The 22,785-nt window shown below is 44.0% G+C and overlaps 1 protein-coding gene across 3 annotated transcripts in view; it reads right to left on the minus strand.

Annotated features, from left to right (window-relative positions):
* Window positions 1-22,785, minus strand: part of SUSD3 (sushi domain containing 3) — a 73,057-nt gene that overhangs the window by 12,004 nt on the left and 38,268 nt on the right. The window contains exons 3-5 of one of the 3 annotated variants that reach the window (XM_090022535.1): window positions 21,430-21,577; window positions 17,657-17,821; window positions 11,996-12,069 (exon numbers count right to left, since the gene is read on the minus strand). In XM_090022535.1, coding sequence (XP_089878661.1) covers window positions 11,996-12,069; window positions 17,657-17,821; window positions 21,430-21,577 — 387 coding nt within the window. Of the gene's footprint in view, window positions 1-11,995; window positions 12,114-17,656; window positions 17,822-21,429; window positions 21,578-22,785 lie in introns of all 3 variants that reach the window. The other 2 variants (XM_090022536.1, XM_090022534.1) reach the window with 2 other exon arrangements.

Genomic DNA, 22,785 nt, shown 5'->3' on the forward strand with positions numbered 1-22,785 from the left:
GTGACTGCATGACAAAATGTCACTTCTGTCAGTGCCCTCAATTTCCCCTGAGCAGACTGAAGGCGTTAGCCTAGATTAACAGAAACTACATCAATGTGAACTGAGTGGAGCTAGTCTCCTCTGAATTTTCTGTTATTTATGTAACACAGATTTCAGTTTGACATTTGTCCACTGATGCAAACAACATAACCCAAGTGTTCCCTTTTATTACTTTAGGAAGAAGGCAGGGCAGAGTGATGCCCTATACTAACTGGTTCAGAGAAGCATGAGCTTTAGTAGGCAACAACTTTCTTCATCAGATGCTATAATACTTTAGTTGCCTTGCCTTTGCCTGATTTCTGATTAACATGTCTAACCACTTCTGTGCTCTTAGGGTGCGTCTACACATCGTCCTATGTTGCCGTAGGGACACGCTACATCATAGTATGGCATGTTACAGTGACATAGTGATCATGTGAGCCTACACATGATTGGCAGCTACTTCGCCATAGCAGCATGCTCCCCCATTTTAATGTGCCACTACAGCGAAGTAGCAAAAAAATCTAACCGCACGCTGCACTCATGGCGCAATACAGGTGGTTACTGCACTGTGCTTTAGTACTTCCAAAAGGAAACACTAAAGCACAATGCTGTAGCAATATGACTATTCAGTAACATGCAGACACACCCTTAGTACTTTAACGTTCCTAACTCCTGTTCCAGCTGGAATATTTAAAAGCATCTTACTGTGACCTGAGGTCAAAACAGCTAGCTTGTATTTACATTTACTTACAGCATCTGGTAAGCTGGAAGCTTGTTTCACTTTAAATGTGGCAAGGAAAGATGCAAAGAGGGGTTTTTTTCTTTTGGAGAGGGGAAGGGAGGGTTGTATTCTCTTTCTATAACAATGTTAAATAAAAAAAGATGTTAAATAGAAAGATTTGGCCAGTCCCACAGCCTTCTTTCTGCCAGAGTACCTGGCCAACTTGAAAGAGTAGAAAGAGGAGGGAAGGGCAACTTAGTCATCACGCCAGATGACAAAGCTAACATATTTAACGATTTCTTTGCCTCTGTCTTCCTAAGTAGGGACCAGTTCAGCCACCTCCCTGCTGGGCCCCCCTCGGGCCCCGAGAGAGACACGCCTGGGCCAAGGGTTAGCGAGGAGTCAGTTAGGGTACTTCTGGAGAAGCTGGACGTGTTCAAGTCCGCTGGTCCGGACGATCTTCACCCTAGGGTTCTACAGGAACTGGCTGAGGTCATTGCGGGACCCCTGGCACGGCTCTATGAGCACTCGTGGTGCTCTGGCGAGGTGCCGGAGGACTGGAAGAGGGCCAATGTGGTCCCTATCTTCAAAAAGGGAAAAAAAGAGGACCCGGGAAATTACAGGCCAGTTAGTCTGACCTCAATCCCGGGGAAGCTCTTTGAAAAAATTATCCTGGCACACGTCCAGGAGGGCCTTGCGGGGGAATGCATGCTCAGGGGCAACCAACATGGGTTTATCAGTGGCAGGTCTTGTCAGACCAACCTGGTGGCCTTTTACGATCAGGTCACCAAATCATTAGACGCAGGGGTTGCTGTGGATGTAGTCTTTTTGGACTTCCGGAAGGCTTTCGACACTGTCTCTCACCCTGTCCTCATCAAAAAGCTGAGAGACTGTGGTGTCGATGCCCACACGGTCAAATGGGTCGCCAGCTGGTTGGAGGGCCGCACCCAGAGGGTGGTAGTGGATGGGTTCTTCTCGACCTGGAAGGATGTGGGCAGTGGGGTTCCGCAGGGCTCGGTCCTCGGGCCTGCACTGTTCAACATCTTCATCAGTGACTTGGATGAGGGGGTAGAAAGCACCCTGTTCAAGTTTGCTGATGACACTAAGATGTGGGGGGATGTGGGTGCACTAGAAGGGTGCAATAGGCTACAAGCTGACCTTGACAGGTTGCAACGGTGGGCGGATGAGAATAGGATGGGGTTTAACACTGATAAGTGCAAGGTGTTGCACATGGGGAGGAAGAACCGGCACCACACTTACAGGTTGGGGAACTCTCCTCTTGCCAGCACGGAGACGGAAAAGGATCTTGGAGTCGTCATTGACTCCACGATGAACATGGGCCGGCAGTGTGGGGAGGCAGTCAAGAAGGACAATCGTACCCTATCATGCATCCACAGATGCATCTCGAGCAGGTCCAGGGAGGTGATCCTCCCCCTCTATGCGGCACTGGTCAGGCCGCAGCTGGAGTACTGCGTCCAGTTCTGGGCGCCACACTTCAAGAGGGACGTGGACAATATGGAAAGAGTTCAGAGGAAGGCCACTCGTATGATCAGGGGTCAGCAGGGCAGGCCTTATGAGGATAGGCTACGGGACCTGAACCTGTTTAGCCTCCACAAGAGAAGGCTAAGGGGGGACCTTGTGGCCTGCTACAAACTGGTCAGGGGGGATCAGCAGGTATTGGGGGAGTCCCTGTTCCCCCGTGCGCTGCCAGGAGTGACCAGGAATAACGGTCACAAACTGGCGGAGGGTAAGTTTAGATTAGATATTAGGAGGCACTACTTCACAGTCAGGGTGGCTAGGGCCTGGAACCAGCTTCCAGGGGAAGTGGTGCAGGCTCCTAGCCTGGGGATTTTTAAAAGGAAGTTAGATGAGCACCTTGCCGGGGTCATCTGACCCCGGTGCTCTTTCCTGCTAAGGCAGGGGGTCGGACTAGATGATCTACCTAGGTCCCTTCCGACTCTAGCTACTATGAAACTATGAAGGGGACGTAGCCCTGTTCCCACTGGCCTACTCTGGAACACTTTGTGCCAAGGAAATGATCCATTTACTCCACAGATGGCACCTGTATGTAGAGTTTGCACATCATAAAACAAAGCTCTCATTTATACCAATGTAGTCAATAGAGCTGGTGTAACTGTTGGGAGAAGTAACGACTCAGCCTCCAGCAGGAGAGAAGGGTAATATACAGTCATGTGTGTGTCAGTGGGCTTTAAAAGAATTTTAAAAATTCTTCTTTTTGCAAACAGAGAATTGTTCCTAGCGCAAAGGGGATAATAATTCAAATAGGGCCTCCTTGCAGTGAGAGAACTCCTGCACCGTATGCACCTAGATTTCCTGTCTGATGTTGGCAGTGGCTTTGAAAAGGGATTTGCAATAGGAATGGGTGGAACTTTTTGCTTGTTTAGTGTCTAGTGTCTGTGTATGATACTCAGTGGTAAGAGCAGAGCCATTACGAAAACTTTAATGAAAGCACATATGCTTAAGGAGACGATCCTCCATGCCCAAAGGGAGGTAATCCCAACAAGGGTCAAAGGGAGCAGGAGGGCACATAAACCCCCATGGCTCACTAAGAGCATCCGGGAATGTCTCCTTGCTAAAAGGGAGGCATACACTCAATGGAGAGATGGGGTCATCACCAAGAAGGACTATGTTACAGTCGCCCGAGGATGTAGGGGGGCAGTCAGGAAGGCCAAGGCAGAGATGGAGATAGGACTAGCTTCCCGGATTGGGGACAATAAGAAGTCCTTCTTCAAATACATAGGGGGTAAAAAGAGGGTCCCGGGTAATGTGGGGCCCCTGCAGGACACGATGGGCAACTTAGTCATCACGCCAGATGACAAAGCTAACATATTTAATGATTTCTTTGCCTCTGTCTTCCTAAGTAGGGACCAGTTCAGCCACCTCCCTGCTGGGCCCCCCTCGGGCCCCGGGAGAGACACGCCTGGGCCAGGGGTTAGCGAGGAGTTAGTTAGGGTACTTCTGGAGAGGCTGGATGTGTTCAAGTCCGCTGGTCCGGACGATCTTCACCCTAGGGTTCTACAGGAACTGGCCGAGGTCATTGCGGGACCCCTGGCGCGGCTCTATGAGCACTCGTGGTGCTCTGGTGAGGTGCCGGAGGACTGGAAGAGGGCCAATGTGGTCCCTATCTTCAAAAAGGGAAAAAAGGAGGACCCGGGAAATTACAGGCCAGTTAGTCTTACCTCAATCCCGGGTAAGCTCTTTGAAAAAATTATCCTGGCACACATCCAGGAGGGCCTTGCGGGGGAATGCATGCTCAGGGGCAACCAACATGGGTTCATCAGTGGCAGGTCTTGTCAGACCAACCTGGTGGCCTTTTACGATCAGGTCACCAAATCATTAGACGCAGGGGTTGCTGTGGATGTAGTCTTTCTGGACTTCCGGAAGGCTTTCGACACTGTCTCTCACCCTGTCCTCATCAAAAAGCTGGGAGACTGTGGTGTCGATGCCCACACAGTCAAATGGGTCGCTAACTGGTTGGAGGGCCGCACCCAGAGGGTGGTAGTGGATGGGTTCTTCTCGACCTGGAAGGACGTGGGCAGTGGGGTTCCGCAGGGCTCGGTCCTCGGGCCCGCACTGTTCAACATCTTCATCAGTGACTTGGATGACGGGGTAGAAAGCACCCTGTTCAAGTTTGCTGATGACACTAAGATGTGGGGGGATGTGGGTGCACTAGAAGGGTGCAATAGGCTACAAGCTGACCTTGACAGGTTGCAACGGTGGGCGGATGAGAATAGGATGGGGTTTAACACTGATAAGTGCAAGGTGTTGCACATGGGGAGGAAGAACCGGCACCACACTTACAGGTTGGGGAACTCCCCTCTTGCCAGCACGGAGACGGAAAAGGATCTTGGAGTCGTCATTGACTCCACGATGAACATGGGCCGGCAGTGTGGGGAGGCAGTCAAGAAGGCCAACCGTACCCTGTCATGCATCCACAGATGCATCTCGAGCAGGTCCAGGGAGGTGATCCTCCCCCTCTGTGCGGCACTGGTCAGGCCGCAGCTGGAGTACTGCGTCCAGTTCTGGGCGCCACACTTCAAGAGGGACGTGGACGATATGGAAAGAGTCCAGAGGAGGGCCACTCGTATGATCAGGGGTCAGCAGGGCAGGCCTTATGAGGAGAGGCTACGGGACCTGAACCTGTTTAGCCTCCACAAGAGAAGGTTAAGGGGGGACCTTGTGGCCTGCTACAAACTGGTCAGGGGGGATCAGCGGGTATTGGGGGAGTCCCTGTTCCCCCGTGCGCTGCCAGGAGTGACCAGGAATAACGGTCACAAGCTGGCGGAGGGTAAGTTTAGATTAGATATTAGGAGGCGCTACTTCACAGTCAGGGCGGCTAGGGCCTGGAACCGGCTTCCAGGGGAAGTGGTGCAGGCTCCTAGCCTGGGGATTTTTAAAAGGAAGTTAGATAAGCACCTTGCCGGGGTCATCTGACCCCGATGCTCTTTCCTGCCAAGGCAGGGGGTCAGACTAGATGATCTACCTAGGTCCCTTCCGACTCTAGCTACTATGATACTATGATGTGCATATGTGCATTGAGTTAGTCCCAATAAATTATAAAGGCATGTACAAAGAAATACTATAAAAACAAATAAAATTTACCAAATATACATCTAGCTCTTAAAGGGGAACCCATCACATTCTAAATGCTTTACAAACATATATACAGTAGATGCAAATACCTTAGCTATCTTAGATACAGCTGGAAGAGAGAGGCAGACAGGGTACTTGAGCTGAAAGTCAGTCAGAGCCATGGTTCTGATTCTTAGTTCTATGCTCAAACCATGACTCTTTGCCTAACCATGATCAAGCCATGACACTTTGCCTAACCATAAGGAGGAACTGGCATGAAATAGAGAGGAGAATGCGATGCATATTTTTGAAGGGCAAAAATTCTTGTGGGTGTTATCTTTTATTGGATGAACTGCATGGTTGGGATAGTTAGTTTGGCTATATCTATCCCAATTGTGCAGTTGGTCCAATAAAAAAATACCACCCACAGGAATTCGTGCCTTGCATATTTTTCTGTATCATAACAGGAACAATATCACCTCAGCACCATCATATATATTTTCAGCCTTTCCCAGTATGAGCTAAAGGCGCACACTCTTTTTTTCCCTAGTTAGCCCAGAAATAATGAGTTGGATCAGATTGATTTTCAATTCCAATTGGAGTCATACTAAGGAATTTAGCCATTGACCCACAGCCTATTTTCTGCCAGAGTGCCTGGAGAGCTCCAGAGAGTGGAAAGGGGAGGGAAGGGGATGTAATCCTCCCTCCCACTGACCTACTGTGTGACTATTTGTGCCAGGGAAAGGACCCATGTACTCCACAGATGGCACCTTTCTGTGGACTTTGCATAGGGGAAGAAGAGGAAGTCTGCTTCCTAGCCCTGCACATCCATGCAAGTGATTTCTCCTGCCTCAAAACCCACATATCAGCAGCATTCTGGAGGCAGGGCAATTCCATGGCATTTCAGCGGTGGAAGGATTCCGCGGTGTGTGCATCAGCAGTGAAGCTGCAGTAACCAAGTAAAAAAAATCAGCTTGCCTCAGACCAAGTTATGTTATTTCAGCCACCACTCTAAGAAGGTTGCCAAGCCCCAGTATAGGATGTCCCGAACCTTAGTAATATAATAGTAACAACAGGCTTAACATGAAGGGAGCATCATTATTGTGGCCTCTGTACTGCAGCTTAAATTCTCAACTGTAAATTTCCTCTTTATCATAACACCAGTGGACTAGAAATGGCCTGTTCCATGGAGGCAGCTCTCATATGCGAAGCAGGGAAGGGAATGATCACATGATATATAGCAAGGGTAGGCAATTGTTTCAGGTGAAGGGCCACATACTGATATTTGGTGAGCTTTCAAGGGTTGCATGGATAGCCCTGTCCCTTGATAGGTGCCCCACCCCCTGGTCGCCATCTTGCGACTGGAAGTTTCACCTCCTAACCCCTGACCTTTGCCACCAGAAGTCCTTCCCTTTGCCCCAGAAGTACTCCTTTCAGTAAGGGGTTTTGCCATCTTGGAATCAGAAAAATACCAAATTATATTCTAAAAAGCGAACATCGAAAACATTCATTAATTTGATTTCAAAAAATATTTTGTCTTGTATATAATAGCTTAAAATGAAGTCTTACTCTTGTATATTGTGGGGAGATGGGGTAGGTTTGTGGGGGCGTGGGTATGTGGGGTGTGGGGGAGGGTGTGGGTGTATCTGCAGGGGGTGGATAGGTATGGGGGAGAAAGCATGTGGGTGTGTGTGGATATGTGGGGTGTGGTGGGTATGGGGTTTGTGGGGAGCTGTGTAGGGGGAGAGGGTGACTGGGGTCTGTGAGGGGGTGTGGGTATGGGTACTGCATGTATGGCAGTGCAAGGTGGGGTGTGGGTGCATGTGTCTGGTGGGGGCGAGGTGTGGGACTCACCCTATGAACACACACACCCAGCGCAGCCACATGCTCTGGCGATGCAGCCAGGAGCCTTGTGGTGCTGGAGCAGCGTGGGGCCAGGAAGGCAGGGAAAGTGACATTTCCGTGTCATCTTTGACACGGAAAATGCTACTGCCTCTTTAAAAGGGAAATTAATTTCCATTATTATGTATTTACTTGCATGCAATTGTATTAAGCTACTCACATGATACCATATTTTATAGTGTACATATTTCCCTTCCCCCCCGTTTAACTATTATACACTGAAGCAACGTAACGAAAGAAATCACTGTAATACAACTTGACCAAAATTCAATTGGTTTTATGTTAAAACCTCTTTTGTACAATTTTATCCTGTTTTTGGTAGGGTGGAAGGAAGAGTTATGCATGAATGCATAGTACTGGATTTTTTATTGTAGCCATGTTAGTCTAAGGACATAGGCAGGCAAGATTCTTTGGGTAGATGCAATATCTTTTATTAGATCAACTGAGTAGTTGGAAAAAGTTCTTTGCAAGCTTTTAGGCACAATCACCCTTCTTCAGGCACAGGGAGTTTTTGCTGTTCTGAGACTCCAAGGAATGAAAGAAGATAAAAGTGTGACAGGATGTCAGTGAGAATGTAAATAGGTAGAAATTAAGAAAACGAAAGGTAGAAGAGGGAAGGGGGAGAGTGGAGGAGGGTGGGAAACAAGGGAGGGAAAAAGCCAAAGGTAAGTAAGGAAGACTCTACTGTAGTAGTTTTCCAAGGTAGAAAAGAGGCTGTCTGTGAAAAAGTAAATAGCTGGAAATTAGGAAGAAAACAGGTAGAAAAGGAGGAGAGGAAAGAAAGAGGGGGCGGGGGGGAGTGTAAAAGATCAGGGCTGGCAGGTACTTGGTGAATCAGATGTCAGGCAGGTATAATACATCATAAATCCATAGACAGAGGGAGAAATATTACTGGGGAAGAGCCAAGTAAAACTTAAAATGATACTTACACACACACATAAACCACGCACCAGGTAAGCCTATGAAGGGGGAAGAGATGTGGGGGGCAGATCAAGGCCTCCACAGTGAGGGATGAAGGGGGAAGAGGTGTGGGGGGCAGATCAAGGCCTCCACAGTGAGGGAGGAAGAGGGGCAGGGGCTGGAGCTTGGAAGAACGGGGCCCTGAGGCAGTCTGAGCCCGGTCGACTCGTCCAGGAGTGCGGGAGTGCTCCCGCCATTGTGCACAACCTGGGGGAGGCACAGAGGGCACATGTCCTTTGGATTTGTATGCAGGGTGTCACAGAAGTAGGCTGCTACTGTGGACTGGGCTCTGCTCCACACTACCATTACCCAGGAACCATGCGATGCCATGTGCCTTCTGTGTACAAGCTGCACCTGCACCCCATCCCCTGCCCACCCAGCAGTGGAAGGCACATGGCATTACCTGCAGCTCCCAAACACTGGCAGCAGGTGCAGTGCCCAGCATTCCTCTGCAATGCCCCATGCATAAATCCAGGAGGCATATGTCTCCTGTGCTTCCCTTGGGGTGCACAGCAGTGGGAGCCCTTCCTCTCCCCCGCTCCCGTGCTCTTGGATGAGCCATCCCACCACCCACCCCGGCCCTGGGACCCCATTTGCCTCAGCCCCTACCCTACTCACCACAGGGGCCTCAATCTGCCCCCCCCTCACCCTTTCCCCTTCATAAAGTTATCTGCTGGGCACTGCATTGCTGGCCACCTCTGCAGGTTGTGGCTGCATGTCTGTCTGTGCACACCTCTTCCCCCCACTGCAGCCACCCAGCGCTTACAGCAGGGCTGCCCTGCAGTCCTCTGCACTGCCACTGCTGCCCTGTGTTTATGGGGGCTAAGCCCCATTAGCCCTGACCTTCTGCCACCTATGCATAAATCCAATGTCTGTACTGAGTCCATGATTTTTTGTATCCAGTAGATTTATGAAGTTTGTAGGCTCATCTATGAAAGGTGTTTTATAAGTTCCCTTTGAAGTTAGAACTAAGAATAGAGAGGTGGTGATTGTCTTGTGAGATGCGTGCATCCACAGGTAGTTGGGTATTCTGGTCTTTGGTAGATTTTTGGTATGCATTCACTCTGGGGTGCAGTTGTTGATTGGTTTCTCCTGCATATTTTCCACCAGGGCATTTGGTGCACTGGATGAGATCTATAACATTTCTGGAGGTGTAGGTGTCAGATCCAGGAAGGGCGATGGTTCTGTTCTGGGGTGTGGTTATTGTGGGAATGGTAGAGAGGTGTTGGCAGGTTTTGCATTTCTTGTCCTGGCATAGTCTGGATCCACTAGGTATAGTTTGGGTCATAGGGAGTTTGTTTCTGGTGAGGTTAGCAGGGCTGCGTGCTTGTTTAAAGGCTAGGATGGGTGGTTCTGGAAAGATCTCTAAGAATTGGGCCTTCTAATATGGGTTGCAACTGTTTGAGGATTTTCCGTGTAGGTTCCAGGGAAGGATGGTATGTTATAACTTTGTTTTCCTAATTTCTACCTATTTACATTCTCACTGACATCCTGTCACAAGGAATGTCCTTTCATTCCTTGGAGTCTCAGAACAGCAAAGATTCCCTATGCCTGAAGAAGGTTGCAAAGAACTTTTTTCTGACTACGCAGTTGGTTTAATAAAAGATATCACATCTACCCTTGCCTGCCTAAATGCATATTATGCATTGAAAAAAATAATATTTATAGCCATCTCATTGTGAATTTCATATACAGGAATATTAAACATATTGGTGATACCAAAACTTGTTTCATCACCACTGCTTCCAGGTCTGCACTTCTTCATGCAGCCTTGGTGTGAGTCAGTGTGATGCCTTGTGTAAGAACTATAAGAAGTGCCAAACTTGGTTAGTCCACAGGTCCATCTAGCCTAGTATCCTAGATTTTACAGTGGCAAAGAGTAGTACCTGTGCAGACAAATGGTCCAAAGTTATGGGAATCCGGAAATCTGAGCACTACATGAAAACAGCAGGGAGTGGATAAAGGGTTTTTTTTGGACTGAACCGTTCATGGTTGATCTCTATACTTTAATGGAAGTGAAATGTGGCTGAGTCACCAGCACCATGGGAATCAAAACCTGGAACCTCCTCACCTTTGTGGCTATAAAATCTTCACTGCAATCACTGATGTAAAATTGTACCCAGGCAGCTAACGTGAAAGCACCACAAGCAAACAAAAAAAATGACTGGGCTCTTTTTCCAGACACCCCAAAACAGACTGCCTGGGAACTCAGCTTTACAAACAACTGGAGTCAAATGAGCATTTTCTCTAAAGGCCGCAAGAGCCTGAGTACAGGGATGGATCCTAACAGCCATATAGATTTCATTCACAGATATGCCAAGGTCAGGAATGGCAGAGGTGGCTGCATACAAGCTAGTTCAGCCACTGGAGCAGTGATTCTTAAAGGACATGCTGTGGCACACTACTGCTCTCTGGGAGCAATGGGAGTGTGCCGTGAGATCCCCACTGTGTGAGGAAGTAAATACTCTCCCCTCTCCCATCCAGCACCCTACACCTACATCAACTACTCCAGCAATGCCTGCACTTGCTCCTCTGGGGACTGCTGTGACTCCTGCAACCTTCCCCACCCCCAGGCAGCCCCAAGCTCCCAGCAGTGTGCTCTGCTGCAAGTGGGTAGATGTGCATGAAGCCATACTTTGCAGCCTGGCTGCCCTCTCTTCTCCTTCCATGCTCCCAGGGCTGTGGGCCAGAGAGGAGAGCAGGGCTGCCTCTGCCCCTGAGGCACAGACCAGATGACAGGAGGGGGCAGACAGTGAACAGGGTACAGCAGAGTGAGGTCCTTTCCCCATCACCTTAAATGGCACCAGGTAAATGGCATCAGTAATTCTCAACTTTTTTAGCCTCTGTGTCCCACTCAGTATCTTTTCTGAATTTAGAAATATTTGACACCCCCTCCCCACCACACACACACTTTTCAGGTATAAAAGTGAAGCGTGCAACCAATTTAAGCCAGAAAAGTGTGCTCCAGGTATCAGCCGTTTGGGAAACACTGCACTGAAGGTACTAACAGCAGCAGCTCAGGCCACACTCCGGCATCTAACTTATTCCCCATGTGATCAATGAGCCAGCTACATTGGCTTTCCACTGCCAGAAGCTTTCATTACAAGAGGGAACTACCCTGTTTTCCCATGAGGCCAGCACAAAGGGAATTTAACCTGGGCAGAGGCCTAGCACTAACAAAACGGAAGCAAACCTGACCCTTAGAAGGCAGATGAATTTTCACCCATACCCGCAGCATCATTACTTCTACCCCGTAAATCAACAGTTGTGGGGAAAAATACAGCTGCAGTGTTCATTCCTGCACCACTTGGTAGCATTTCTAGAATGTTCTCAGGACAGACTGGCCTTTGGGGATCTCTTACAAGCTGGCAGTAAACCACAACTGAAGAATATTTTCTCTTTATTTGGTTTATCCAGTGATACATCTTCTGGCTCTACAACCTTCGGCTGCTGAGTTTTTGTGCTTGTTTTGTATTTACTTTTTATGCTCTACTTGTTTTGTTCTTATTAGCAGAACTTTAGAACAGCCTGTCTTGTAGCATGAGAGTTTCTTCCCATGCTTTCTTCTCTCTCATTGGTACAAACTTGCACCACACGAACCTGCTTCCATGAGGATCACTGAAGCATGCTGCCCTTTTAATTTAGTAGTTTCTCCTTTGGCTTTATAATCTCCCCTGCTAATGTGAACAGAAAGGAAAAGACACCTGAGGGAGTAGGTTTGGGGTGTAGAAGAGGAAGAGGACTGTGGCTGCATATTGTGTCCCCTCTTTCCCTTAGACTTCCCAAAGGTCCCCTTACCCAAGGCCATAGTGTTGCAGCTTGTGGTGGAACAGGAAGCACAGGTGTTCTCCAGAAAATGATTTCCAACAAGCCTGCCAGAAGTTGAAGTGCACATTCATATAACTCTGCTTCTGATCTGTGTATTTACACATGGTTAGGAATGAACATAGCCCTTTATAACCACTACATATATAAAACATACATATACAAACATACATCTGGGATTTCTGTATAAGCAAAATGTCAGGAGTTCATCTTACTGGTTTTGCTTCATCACTTGTTATACACTTTCCCCAAAATTAGGTCACCTCTCCTAAATGTCTATGAAGACAATATGAAGAAATGAACTCATTTCACTTGGAAATATTTTTTATTAGATTTTGCTTAATTACTGTTACCTTTGTAGGCTGCTAATGCACAATGATTGACATCTTGCATATTATTAGAAAGGATCCAGTACCCAATTTCATGAGCTTTCAGACACAGGCACTAAAAATAACTCCTGTGGGAGTGCACCAATCTGTTGCCCTTCTAAAGAGATTGTGCTTGGTAATGCATACCAGTTACAATTGGTATCTAAAGAAGGGCTCTCAAATGTATTCCAAGACATGGGCTTTTCCACTTGACTCACTCCTGCACTCAGTTCTGCTAACTAATTAGCTCCAGAGCTATGCAAAATAATCCACTTTCAACTCAAACAAACCAAATGTGCCTTTCTGAGTTGTTTTTGTTTTTTTTTGGGGGGGGGCAAGGAGAGGGAAAGGAAGAAATAATTCTATGTTCCAACAAAAATGCAGGACTTTCTCTTAATTCTTTCACGACCGATTTCAATATAGTTATATGGGATGCATTTTTGAACTAGACTGAAAGATTTAATCACATAACAGATCTTTGGGTCTGGTCAGCTGGGTTAGCTGACCCAAATGCTTTCGTTCCAAAAGATAGGCAGAAGTGATTTGTACTTGTTCCCTCAAGACTGAATGCAGGAGAGAGACAACAGACATATGCTCCAAAGGAATTGATCTGCTGGTATCTTCAGTACAGGAAGCCACCAATCCTGCTTGCAAGGGCAACAGCACATTCCTTTCTCAAGGAAGGGTCCATTGCAGGGCCTGGTATTGTGAAAAGGATTGTACTGAGATTGAGGGAAATGGTAACTTCTGTTAGTCTGGATATTTCACTTGATAATTTGGATGCTACAGCAAGCTGGATTCCAAATCTTTTCCCAAATCTTTTCACATTCTCCCACTACTAATTTTAAATGTTTTTCCAATGCTGAGGCCAGCTTATTGCATGCTCTTGTGGTGAGAAAGGAACAACAGGGTGTCCTGAGTTTATTCGCTGCTTTCATATGCACGGGAAAATGGTGTGCTGTGTATCTTAGCTCCACCTTGTAATTTCCTATGATAATGCCGGTTTGCGCATATTTTTCTTATTTGCATCCTCATGAATTCCTCAGAGCATGACTAGAATTATTTAAAGGGATAAGGAGAGCATTAGTTCAGTTTATGAATCATAAATAAGCAAAGGAAACTTTGATATATTTCTGCAGGCTGAAAACCCAAGGCCCACCTAACTGTCTCCTGCCATCTCTGGTGAGTATTTAGCTGAACACCAGCTGTATCCACCTCACATCTGTAAGTGAACGTAAGTTTCTACCTATGCAGGGGTTGTGGCTCCACTTCTCTTGAGTCTCATTACTTTTATCTGATCTCTCATTGACATGCTTTCTAATCTTTCCAGTATCTTTGGTACCTGGCAAGGGGAAGAACAGCTTTCATTAACCTTTCCTTTGCAGATATTCAGCATTAAGTATGCCCATGTGGAGCATGTAGCCTGCAAAGACTTTGGTAGCATATCTAAAAGAGTTGAGAGGCATGCTCAGTTATGGACAAAAGGAGGAAAGTTCATTTGACAGCAACACAAGAAAGGTGTTCCAGAATGAGGTAGGTTTAATGGAAGGAAGGACAATCTTGGCCAATAAAACAAATAAACAGTTTTTTCACTGAAGCATACTGATTCATCAATCCATTTTTGGTACGGTAAGGTGGAATGAAACTACTATTTCAAGAAATTTTTTGCCAGTTTTGAGTGTAATCTCTGGTGAGAGAGATCTTTTCTTTAACAGAAAACAGCCTAGTCGGGTGGTTGGGCATGGGATATGGCAGATCCACGTCAAACAGAGAAGAAACTTGAACTTGGGAACTGTCACACCCTGAAGGAATGTGCAAAATACAAGCCCCTTTGCTCTTCTGCTCTGGAGTTCTCTATCTTTCTTTTGGCACCTTATTTCAAAAGGTCTTGGTTTCATGCCAGCACAGAAGAGAAAAAGATTTAATATCTCATGAAGGTACACAGAACAGGAAAATCCTTTCCTACCCCAGGTAAGAATTTAAAACAGAATAGCTCCCTGTTTGGATGCTCTTATTCTATAGTAAAAGTGGTCATACAAAGCACTATTCCACAGTGGCTTGTCCAGTCATTTCCCCTGTATAAACTCTTAACTTCCCGGAAACCACAGCATCTCTTTCAACCCCCTTGTCACTAAGCAATTAGTTCTATATTCTGCTTACCACACTCTCTGCTCAGCCCTTCTTGGAAGCAAGCTTGTCCTGTGAGTAAGTAATGGTTAATGTTTCAGGCGCAAGTCAGTACTCCTTAGGAAAGACTGGTCATATTGCCAAGGCTGGAGCATACAGACATGATACTTTGTTTCAGTGAGTATTTGTAAACTCTGTGCTGCTGCTGTCTTTCAACAGCAGCAGGCTGGCACAGATGGCAATTGTTCACCACAGTGAATTAAATTTGGTCTCAGTTGTGTGCACATTTACGTCTCATCACTTCAGTAAGACTTACTCATGTGCATGCAAGGTCAGAACGCAGCTCTTTATATATACACACACACAACAGTTGCCATTACAATTCAGCTTCTGATAATGAAACTAAATATTAACACAATTCCATAGTTACCACATTTACTTCTTGTTCTCACAGAACAAGAAAGCTTTGCTATCACCAGGTTAAATGAGAGCTTTTAATCCTGACTCCTCGAATTATGAACCGTAACAAATCTCTGCTCCGTCTGATAGAATTGCTTTTTCCCCCCTTAAAATTGACAAAGTGAAATTTCCTGAAATTGACAGATCTAAATATAGAATCATCTTTTAAAACTATTTCAATTAAAAATGGAAACTTATGTCCGATGAACACTTCTATAAGAAAAAAAAGCTTATAATGGTGAGATAAAGTTGCACTGGGGTTATCAAGGTGTGTGTGTGGTCATTCATTCCCCTGAAAACTTAAGTAGCAGGTGAAAAGGTAGTCATCATAGTCAACATTCTCCCCACAGATAAAATCATGCTTCATCTCTCAGATTTTCTGGTTCAATTACACATGCAATTACAATTCAATTACAGCTTTCCTTAGTTACCTGGAATAAAGCAACTAAAGCCTATCATAGGGAAAAAGTGATGAAACTGCAAACTACAATGGGTTAAAATAACATGCATTATTTCACTAAAAAGATCAAGGAAAAGAAATAAACAACAAACTGTATTACTTTAAAGCATGGTTCTTTGTTAGAAACATTGGATCAATAAGGTGCAGGCAGAGGACATTCTCAAGAAATGATGTAAATTGTGTGAAAAATACAGACTTTGGTTGCACTGATTTTTACTGTGTCGTTTTAACAGTTTCTTGTACTTTGGTTTGAATGGTCAATGTACAACTCCAAAGCAAAAAAAAAATCCTCCAAAATGTAAGTTACTAGTATGTTTCTTGTATATGGGACAAGAAATGTTAGAAACCAGGGGGAAAGCCAGTACACAACTCGCCATCATTGAGTCTTCTAACTGCATAGTACATCAGACAGCTTCAGTTTACATTTACCTCTGTACTGTCAAGCTGTTAACAATAAGCTAGATCTGCAGGATAATTCATTATATAACATATCATAAACTTTAAAAGTAATGGACAAAGTTGGCATATCATTTGTCATCTTCAAAATTCATTTGCTACATAATGCATTAAGACAATTCCCATACTATATCTATCAAGGCACGTAGATTCAGTTAATATAATTAAACTGTAGACATCTACAGCTTTAATAAAGTTTTATGTAACAGTGAATATAAATGTATTACAATCAGCATTTATGTAGAAGTTTGTTGAGGGAATATTGTTACAGGATTGAGTTCATCCTTGGAATAACTCCAGCAGTGTCTCAGGTGGTTTCATAATTGCTCAAATTCAGTCAAATGCTTTCAAACTCCTATTAAGGAAACAGCTTCTCTGAACATAAGTGGCCATGCTCAACAGCTAGACTTCTACCTCAAAACTGAATATTCTCTTACAGCTTCTGAGGTTGGACTGATTTTTGTTATATCTGAATGACTACACTGGAATCACATCACCTTTACATCATCATATCCACCACTCTGCTATACAAAGGTAGGCAATATCTTCTAATATTTGCTTTCAGCATATACATTTTCTACACAGGAAAAAGAAAAGTTTGTAAGCTTCCTTACTGTCCCTGTCCCTTCACCTCACTTTCCCAACAAAGTTTAAACACTTCAACCTCCTTATCAAATAGAAGCTGTTTATCTGAAGATTTGCTTATCCAAATGAATTACCAGTACATATTCCTTGATATAGTCAGTTAAGGATGGATGTACAGCATTTGGTAAACAGTTTCTACTTCATTGAAATGGTTTAGATAAGAACTTCTGAAGTACTTGCAGCTCTAGAGGAGCAATAAACTTTGTATTTAACAACTGTGTATTGATACAGGTTTTTCAAACATTTAAAAAACAGGTAGTGACTTTTAACACTCCAGCACAGATAGCTGGAGTAGTCAAAATTAAAAAAAAAACCTGGTTCTTAATCCTTTTGAAAACCATTTTAGGATATAATCACCATATAATTAGCTTTAAGTCTTTCAGAAACCACCCAAAGCTAAAAATTGATTAAACAGCCACTAGACTTTTGTTTAAATGAACCATTTGAATACCATTTCCACTGTGGTACAGAAGGTGGTTTACATAACATTTTTTTAAATAGGTAACCAGTAGAATTATAGCTACCACTGTTTTCAAAGTCTGTAAAGTGGGCAGTGAAACAAAAGCAAGCCAGAGTTGTAATGTACATTGTTGTCTTTGACGGCTGAGCAATATCAAAGGATAGTAAAGGTATAGGGAGACAAAAATCATATTAACACACATTTCTGTGCATTTTTAAAAACCCGATTTCAGTTTTTTGTGTAGACCAGAGCAGCGGTATAAACACAGGTCAGAAAATCACTGGCAGAGTTCAAGGTCATACTTAGGTTTTCAAGCTGTATGAATAGCTTTTCTTGCAACATTATTAATTACCATAAAAAGAGCAAGTTCAAGGACAAACCTGGGGTTTTAATGCAAGCTGAGGCTGTACACAATATCCCAGGAATGTGCAGCTCATTACTGGAGTGCCCAGCATCTTGCTGGATGCAACCCATACAGCACAAACTGCAAACATGATGTACAGTGGAACAGTTCAATTGCCAGGATATCACCCGCCAATACAGTTTATCATTTTATTCTTATGAGACAATTTTAAAATTATTTTCCACTAATCTTCTTTCTAACACCCATTCATCAAGTGCATTCAGAAACCCAGCATACTTCATTTTAATACTCTCACCTGCAGAAGCCTTGGTTGTCATATGCCATGTTAGCCCCATCATCAAATACTGTTTTTTTCCTGAGCTTTTTATTATTGTTATTATTTCTGCCTTTAAAACCAAAATATGCAGCTTGCATGTTTTCCAGTTCTTCAGTTCTGAGCTGGTACCACAGCTGCATATCCCTGTAAACACAGAAAAGTCGAAAATAGATAGCTCTGGCATTACTACAGTATTTTAACTCTTACTTGACTAAAACCTCAATCCAGAAAAGTACTTAAAAAACAAGTTTCACATTATCCCTATGACGAAGCCATTGAAACATGTGCTAAACTTTAAGGGCATGTCTCAGTCCAGACTTAAGTAAGTGCTTGCCTGGAAAAGGAGGTTTTCTAAATTTAGGACTTTAGACAGGATAAATATTATTTTTAAAACATCAATGTTACTTGTTAAGATTTAACCCCCCAAATCTATAAAAATCATCAGACCCTGAGCAATTTTTACGAGAAAGTAAAGAAACTGCAGCAAGGAAGCTTCTCTGAATTTTAGCTTATAGTAAGTTGTATTTATAGCATGAAGTTGCATCTCTTCACAGATAAATGCTATTGGCATCAAAAGGAATTACCTATGTTCAGACACCAGGCGCTGGCTTTTTTTAAAGTGCTGATGTTACCAGGCTGCTGGCGCTTTATAGAAAAATAAAATTTATTCTATTCAGAAAAATATCTCCTGGGTCATTTTTGAAATATTGCCTCTCCCCCAAGTGTTCAAAAAAATCAATCTGGTCTTAATCATGATATCCATAGAAAAATGATGAAACTGAGGAAAAATGAAGATTGTTTTATTTGCCCTCCAGATTCTAACCCTTTAGAACATACTTGGGGCATGTTTGCAAAATTTTTTATTACCCAAGGGGATTCAAATCTTAGTTTTGTTATTTTTAAACAGTGCCTGAGATGCTCACATTAAGCTGGGGCTTTAAGAAAGAACATTAAATACTACGAGGATTGCAATAAAATTGCTAAATTGGCAATGCCTATTCTCTGTTGTTCACACCCTGTTCTTTCAGGATGCAACGCTCTGCTGACTGAAGAAAATGGCAGCTTTGCCATTGACTCCTACAAGATTTAGGCCACAAGGGGCCAAGTTATTACTACTAAAGATGTGAGGATTTTCTGAGGTCTCCTCCCTTTGTTTCCCTTCCTTCCAATCTTTTTCCTGCCCTAACTTGTTTTCTGTCTAGAAAACCTCTCGCCAAGACCCATCATTACCACTCTCCGCTCAGAGAGATGGTTCTATAGCTTGCTGCAAGCTGTTCTCTCCCTATGGGGTTAAACCAAACTATTCCCAGTTCCCAAGCTTGCTCAAGTTACAGGAGCAGAGAATGAGATTAGGACCTGATCTGAGAGCCCCCTCGTGGCATCACAAGAAAATGGCATCAAACTAGCCTGAACTCAATAAATATTTTTTGGTGATATTGTTTCAAAGCAGTTGAATGCAGTTTTCTGAGTAGTTAGGCATATAGTTGTGGGGGAAAGGCATAGAGGTTTGGGACAGGGAAGGACACAAATTGAGAGGATCCAGGGAGGAGGATTCCTCTTAGATGTTGATGGTTTTACTAGGGCTGGCTTAAAAGTGTCCAAGCAGAATATTTTTCTGTCTGAAAATGCTGATCCATCACTAGCTAAACATTCTATAGGAATGGCCAATTTTGACAAAATTCACTAAAAATAAAAGTACTTAAAGGAAGAGGATCTTATAAGAATCAAACTGGCTACTACGTCATTTTGAAATGACTTTTCAATCACAAAAGGATTTTCTTTTATATTGCAAATTATAATATCCATTTTAAAAGGTCAGACTTAAATTTAATTTCACAGGAACTTGCAGATTTCTTTGTAGCTTCTGTTTAGCACAAAACCAAAAATTAGAAGTGAAGAATTTCCTGTGAGATGGAAATTCTGGTTTTCACACATCTGAGACCAGCACTAGGACCTCCATGTACGGGTCTCCACCTCTTCTATGCACATCAACTGCCTCATCCAGTCTACACCCTTTTTTCCAGGTTTGAATTCAGCAGGGGAGTGTCAGGAATGAAGGTGACGAAGCTGCCTGGCTGCTTACGGCAGGTACCATAACAGCTCCTTGGAGAGAGATGGAGGTATCCAGCTGAGCTCTGGGCAGGTGTAAAGGAAGAGCACAGACATGAGAATGAAATATACAAGTTAGGAGAAAGAGATAGTCAGAGGGATAATGTCAGCCGCAGTAGAGGAGCTAACTCTCTCTCTCCTCACATGTGTGTAAACCTTTGCTTTCTGCAGAAGGTGAGATATATGATGAGACAGAACTGTATCCTATTGAGAACAGTACAAAAATCAGATGTAGCTTAAAGCTCTATCTGATCACCCCATCCCTTTTTCACAGCCAGGTTTTGAAACACACAGTATAAGTGTTACAACATTGTCTGGTAAGCTGGGGACAGACATAACACATAAACTGTTTTAAGTGATCAGAAACTGGTTTAAACCCGTAACAGAACAGACATTCAGTGCACATAAACCAGTTTGAAAATGGCTGGAAGAGGTTTGAGATACACCTGGTTGAATGTAGCATCAGACTAAATTGATTTGGATCAATCTGGTTTATGCAATGTTTGTCCCAGACCCCCTTCCTGGTTTAAGTTAGATCAGAGAGTCCCCCAGCATCCCAGCATGCTGTCTGGGCTGGGCTCTCTGCTCCTCCCCTCTGCTCCCACGCTGGAGCTCTAGCAGGGACTAGCAGGCACAGCAGCATATGCCTGGCTTCCCCTGCCGCTCCACCCCCTTGCTGTTCAAGCAGGAATCCCTCCCTCTTCTCTCCCATAGCATGGACCATAGCCAGAATGTGGTATGCTAGCTAATGCCGATCAGTGTTTGTGTAAGGCAGACAGGACAGTGTCAGCTTAGGGCTTTTTAGAGCTAATCAACCCTCCTTGGAATGTTCCCTTCCTTGAAAAAAGTTCCTTAAGAAGAACTTGAACTAATGAGAGGCTTTGTTTTCTGATGGGGTGCTAAATGCTGATAACAGCTGATAAATGCTCTGTTATCAAGAAGTGTGGGGGGGAAACCCCTCCCTAATCAGAGCATACTGCTGGGGCCTGGCCATACCCCCCTCAGCTCAGCACTATAGCAGGAAAAAGAGGGCTGCTCTAGTACCCCCAGCTTCTAGCCTGAGCTACTGCAGGCATGTGCCTGAATTTCCTCAGTTGAGAGTGGATGTCTGTGCCATTACAAACCAGGTCAGCCTAGCCAGGTTAGACTAACCTGCAAAGATTGAATCAATTCAGGCTCAGGCTTTTTGAATGTCTTTCCCTAGCCATAAAGAATCCCTGCACATTTTAATAAGAACTGAAGATAAAGCAAAGGAGAACAAAGGGGTAGGGGAAATCCTCAGTCATCCCATGGAAAAGAAAACCCAAGGAGAAGAAGAAGAATGGCACAGTTACTAGACCCAGGTTCAGTTTCTCACTCCACCATACCCTTGCTATGTGACACCTAACCCTCACTGATGTCAAGGGAATTAGGCACTAATATACCTTTAAATATCTGGGCCTTAGCCTTTCTTTGGGTCTCAGTTCCCCCTCCTCCAAACAGATTATTACCTCACTGAGTGTCATGAGGATGAAGACATTTACAAAACTGGGAGGTACTCAGATAATATGGCAACAGGGGCCATTTAACTGCCTTAGACACACAAATCTCTCTCATCTTGGGATTTATGCTATTTTTGCAAGGTTTTGTGGATGTGCACATACCTTTCAGTTCTCCTCCTTTCACTTTTCTTAACACACTTGATGAGACAACAAGTTAGAAAAGCCATAGACATCAGCAGAATGATGGCACAGCTTACAATGGAGGCAATCACTGCTACTTTAAATCCAAAAGTCTCATACTTCGATATGGCTGCAGGAAAGCAAATATAGAAACAGGTTTCCAACGCAAACACCTTATTAAATTTAGCTTTCACATTCCTATTAAAATGTGCTGAGATCTACTCATTTCACTGTCTTGCTAATAATAATGCAATGAAATTTTTCATGTCAGTATGCATTAAAATGTTCCAGGTATCTTGGCTTAATTTCAAACCAAGGTTGTCTCAAAGTGGACTATTTAAAAATCTACTGTTTATAAGTTACTAATGAATTGATCACAACTATCCTACCACTTAAGTTAATCAAACATGATGCTGTTAGCTTCACAGTACCTTAAAAGCACAACTTCGTCAGTCTGTTAAAAATGCAATGATGTACAAGATTCTATTAATCAAGTGTTAACAAGGACTAGATTGGCAAAAACAAATACTGGAAAAGAAACACAGATGTAAAGAAGCCTATTCTGAGAAGGTTAGTTCCGTATAACTGTATTTTATTTTGCACATCAGGTCACTTTCTCTTTTAGCAATCAGCAGGACAGGATCCTGGAAGCAGCAAAAAGTCTTCAGTTGAACACTGGGGATATTTGTAATTGTCGTGGGAGTAGGAAAAATATATTCTAAAGATAGAGAAGTTTTGATGTGGCACTATAGCCTCAGCTAGTCCAGGTTGAGCACTATGTCTTCCTTACCAAAGGAAAGTTACTTTTTGCATCACCAAAAATGCCAGTCTTAGAAATGTGTCCACTGAATTCCAGAGATAGCTGTATATTTGCACAGCTTTTTAAAAGCAAGCATTCTTATCTGTTACTTTCTCTTATGGAAGCCCATTAGTCAGATATAAGCTTGCCTACCTGGAATAGGAATCTCAAGTACATAGCAAAATATTCCATGTAACAGGGATTCTAAAATTAGACAAGGTCCAATGCACTGGTCTTGAGACCATTCTGAATTTTAAACACTCCAAAGTTCAGAGGCATTGAGATCCAGAATTTTGCTTTGGGCCTATTTCTTATAAAATTACTATCCACTGTATAATAAATAAGGAGTAGTATTGGCTGAAAGATACCTTGTAAGGGAAAAATGTATCCCTTGTGTAACTCTACTGAAGGCATGGCTGTAAGACCAGGCATGAGTCTGACTACAAGTTTTTCCTGTGTTGTAATGAATGGTGTTTAATTGCATTCCACACATTTCAGCCCTAAAGGAAATTCAAAGTCTCTTCTGTGCACAGAACCCT

This window comes from Crocodylus siamensis, chromosome 11 (genome assembly GCF_052110815.1).
Source record: "Crocodylus siamensis isolate JL-2025a chromosome 11, ASM5211081v1, whole genome shotgun sequence".
NCBI classification, from domain to species: domain Eukaryota; kingdom Metazoa; phylum Chordata; order Crocodylia; family Crocodylidae; genus Crocodylus; species Crocodylus siamensis.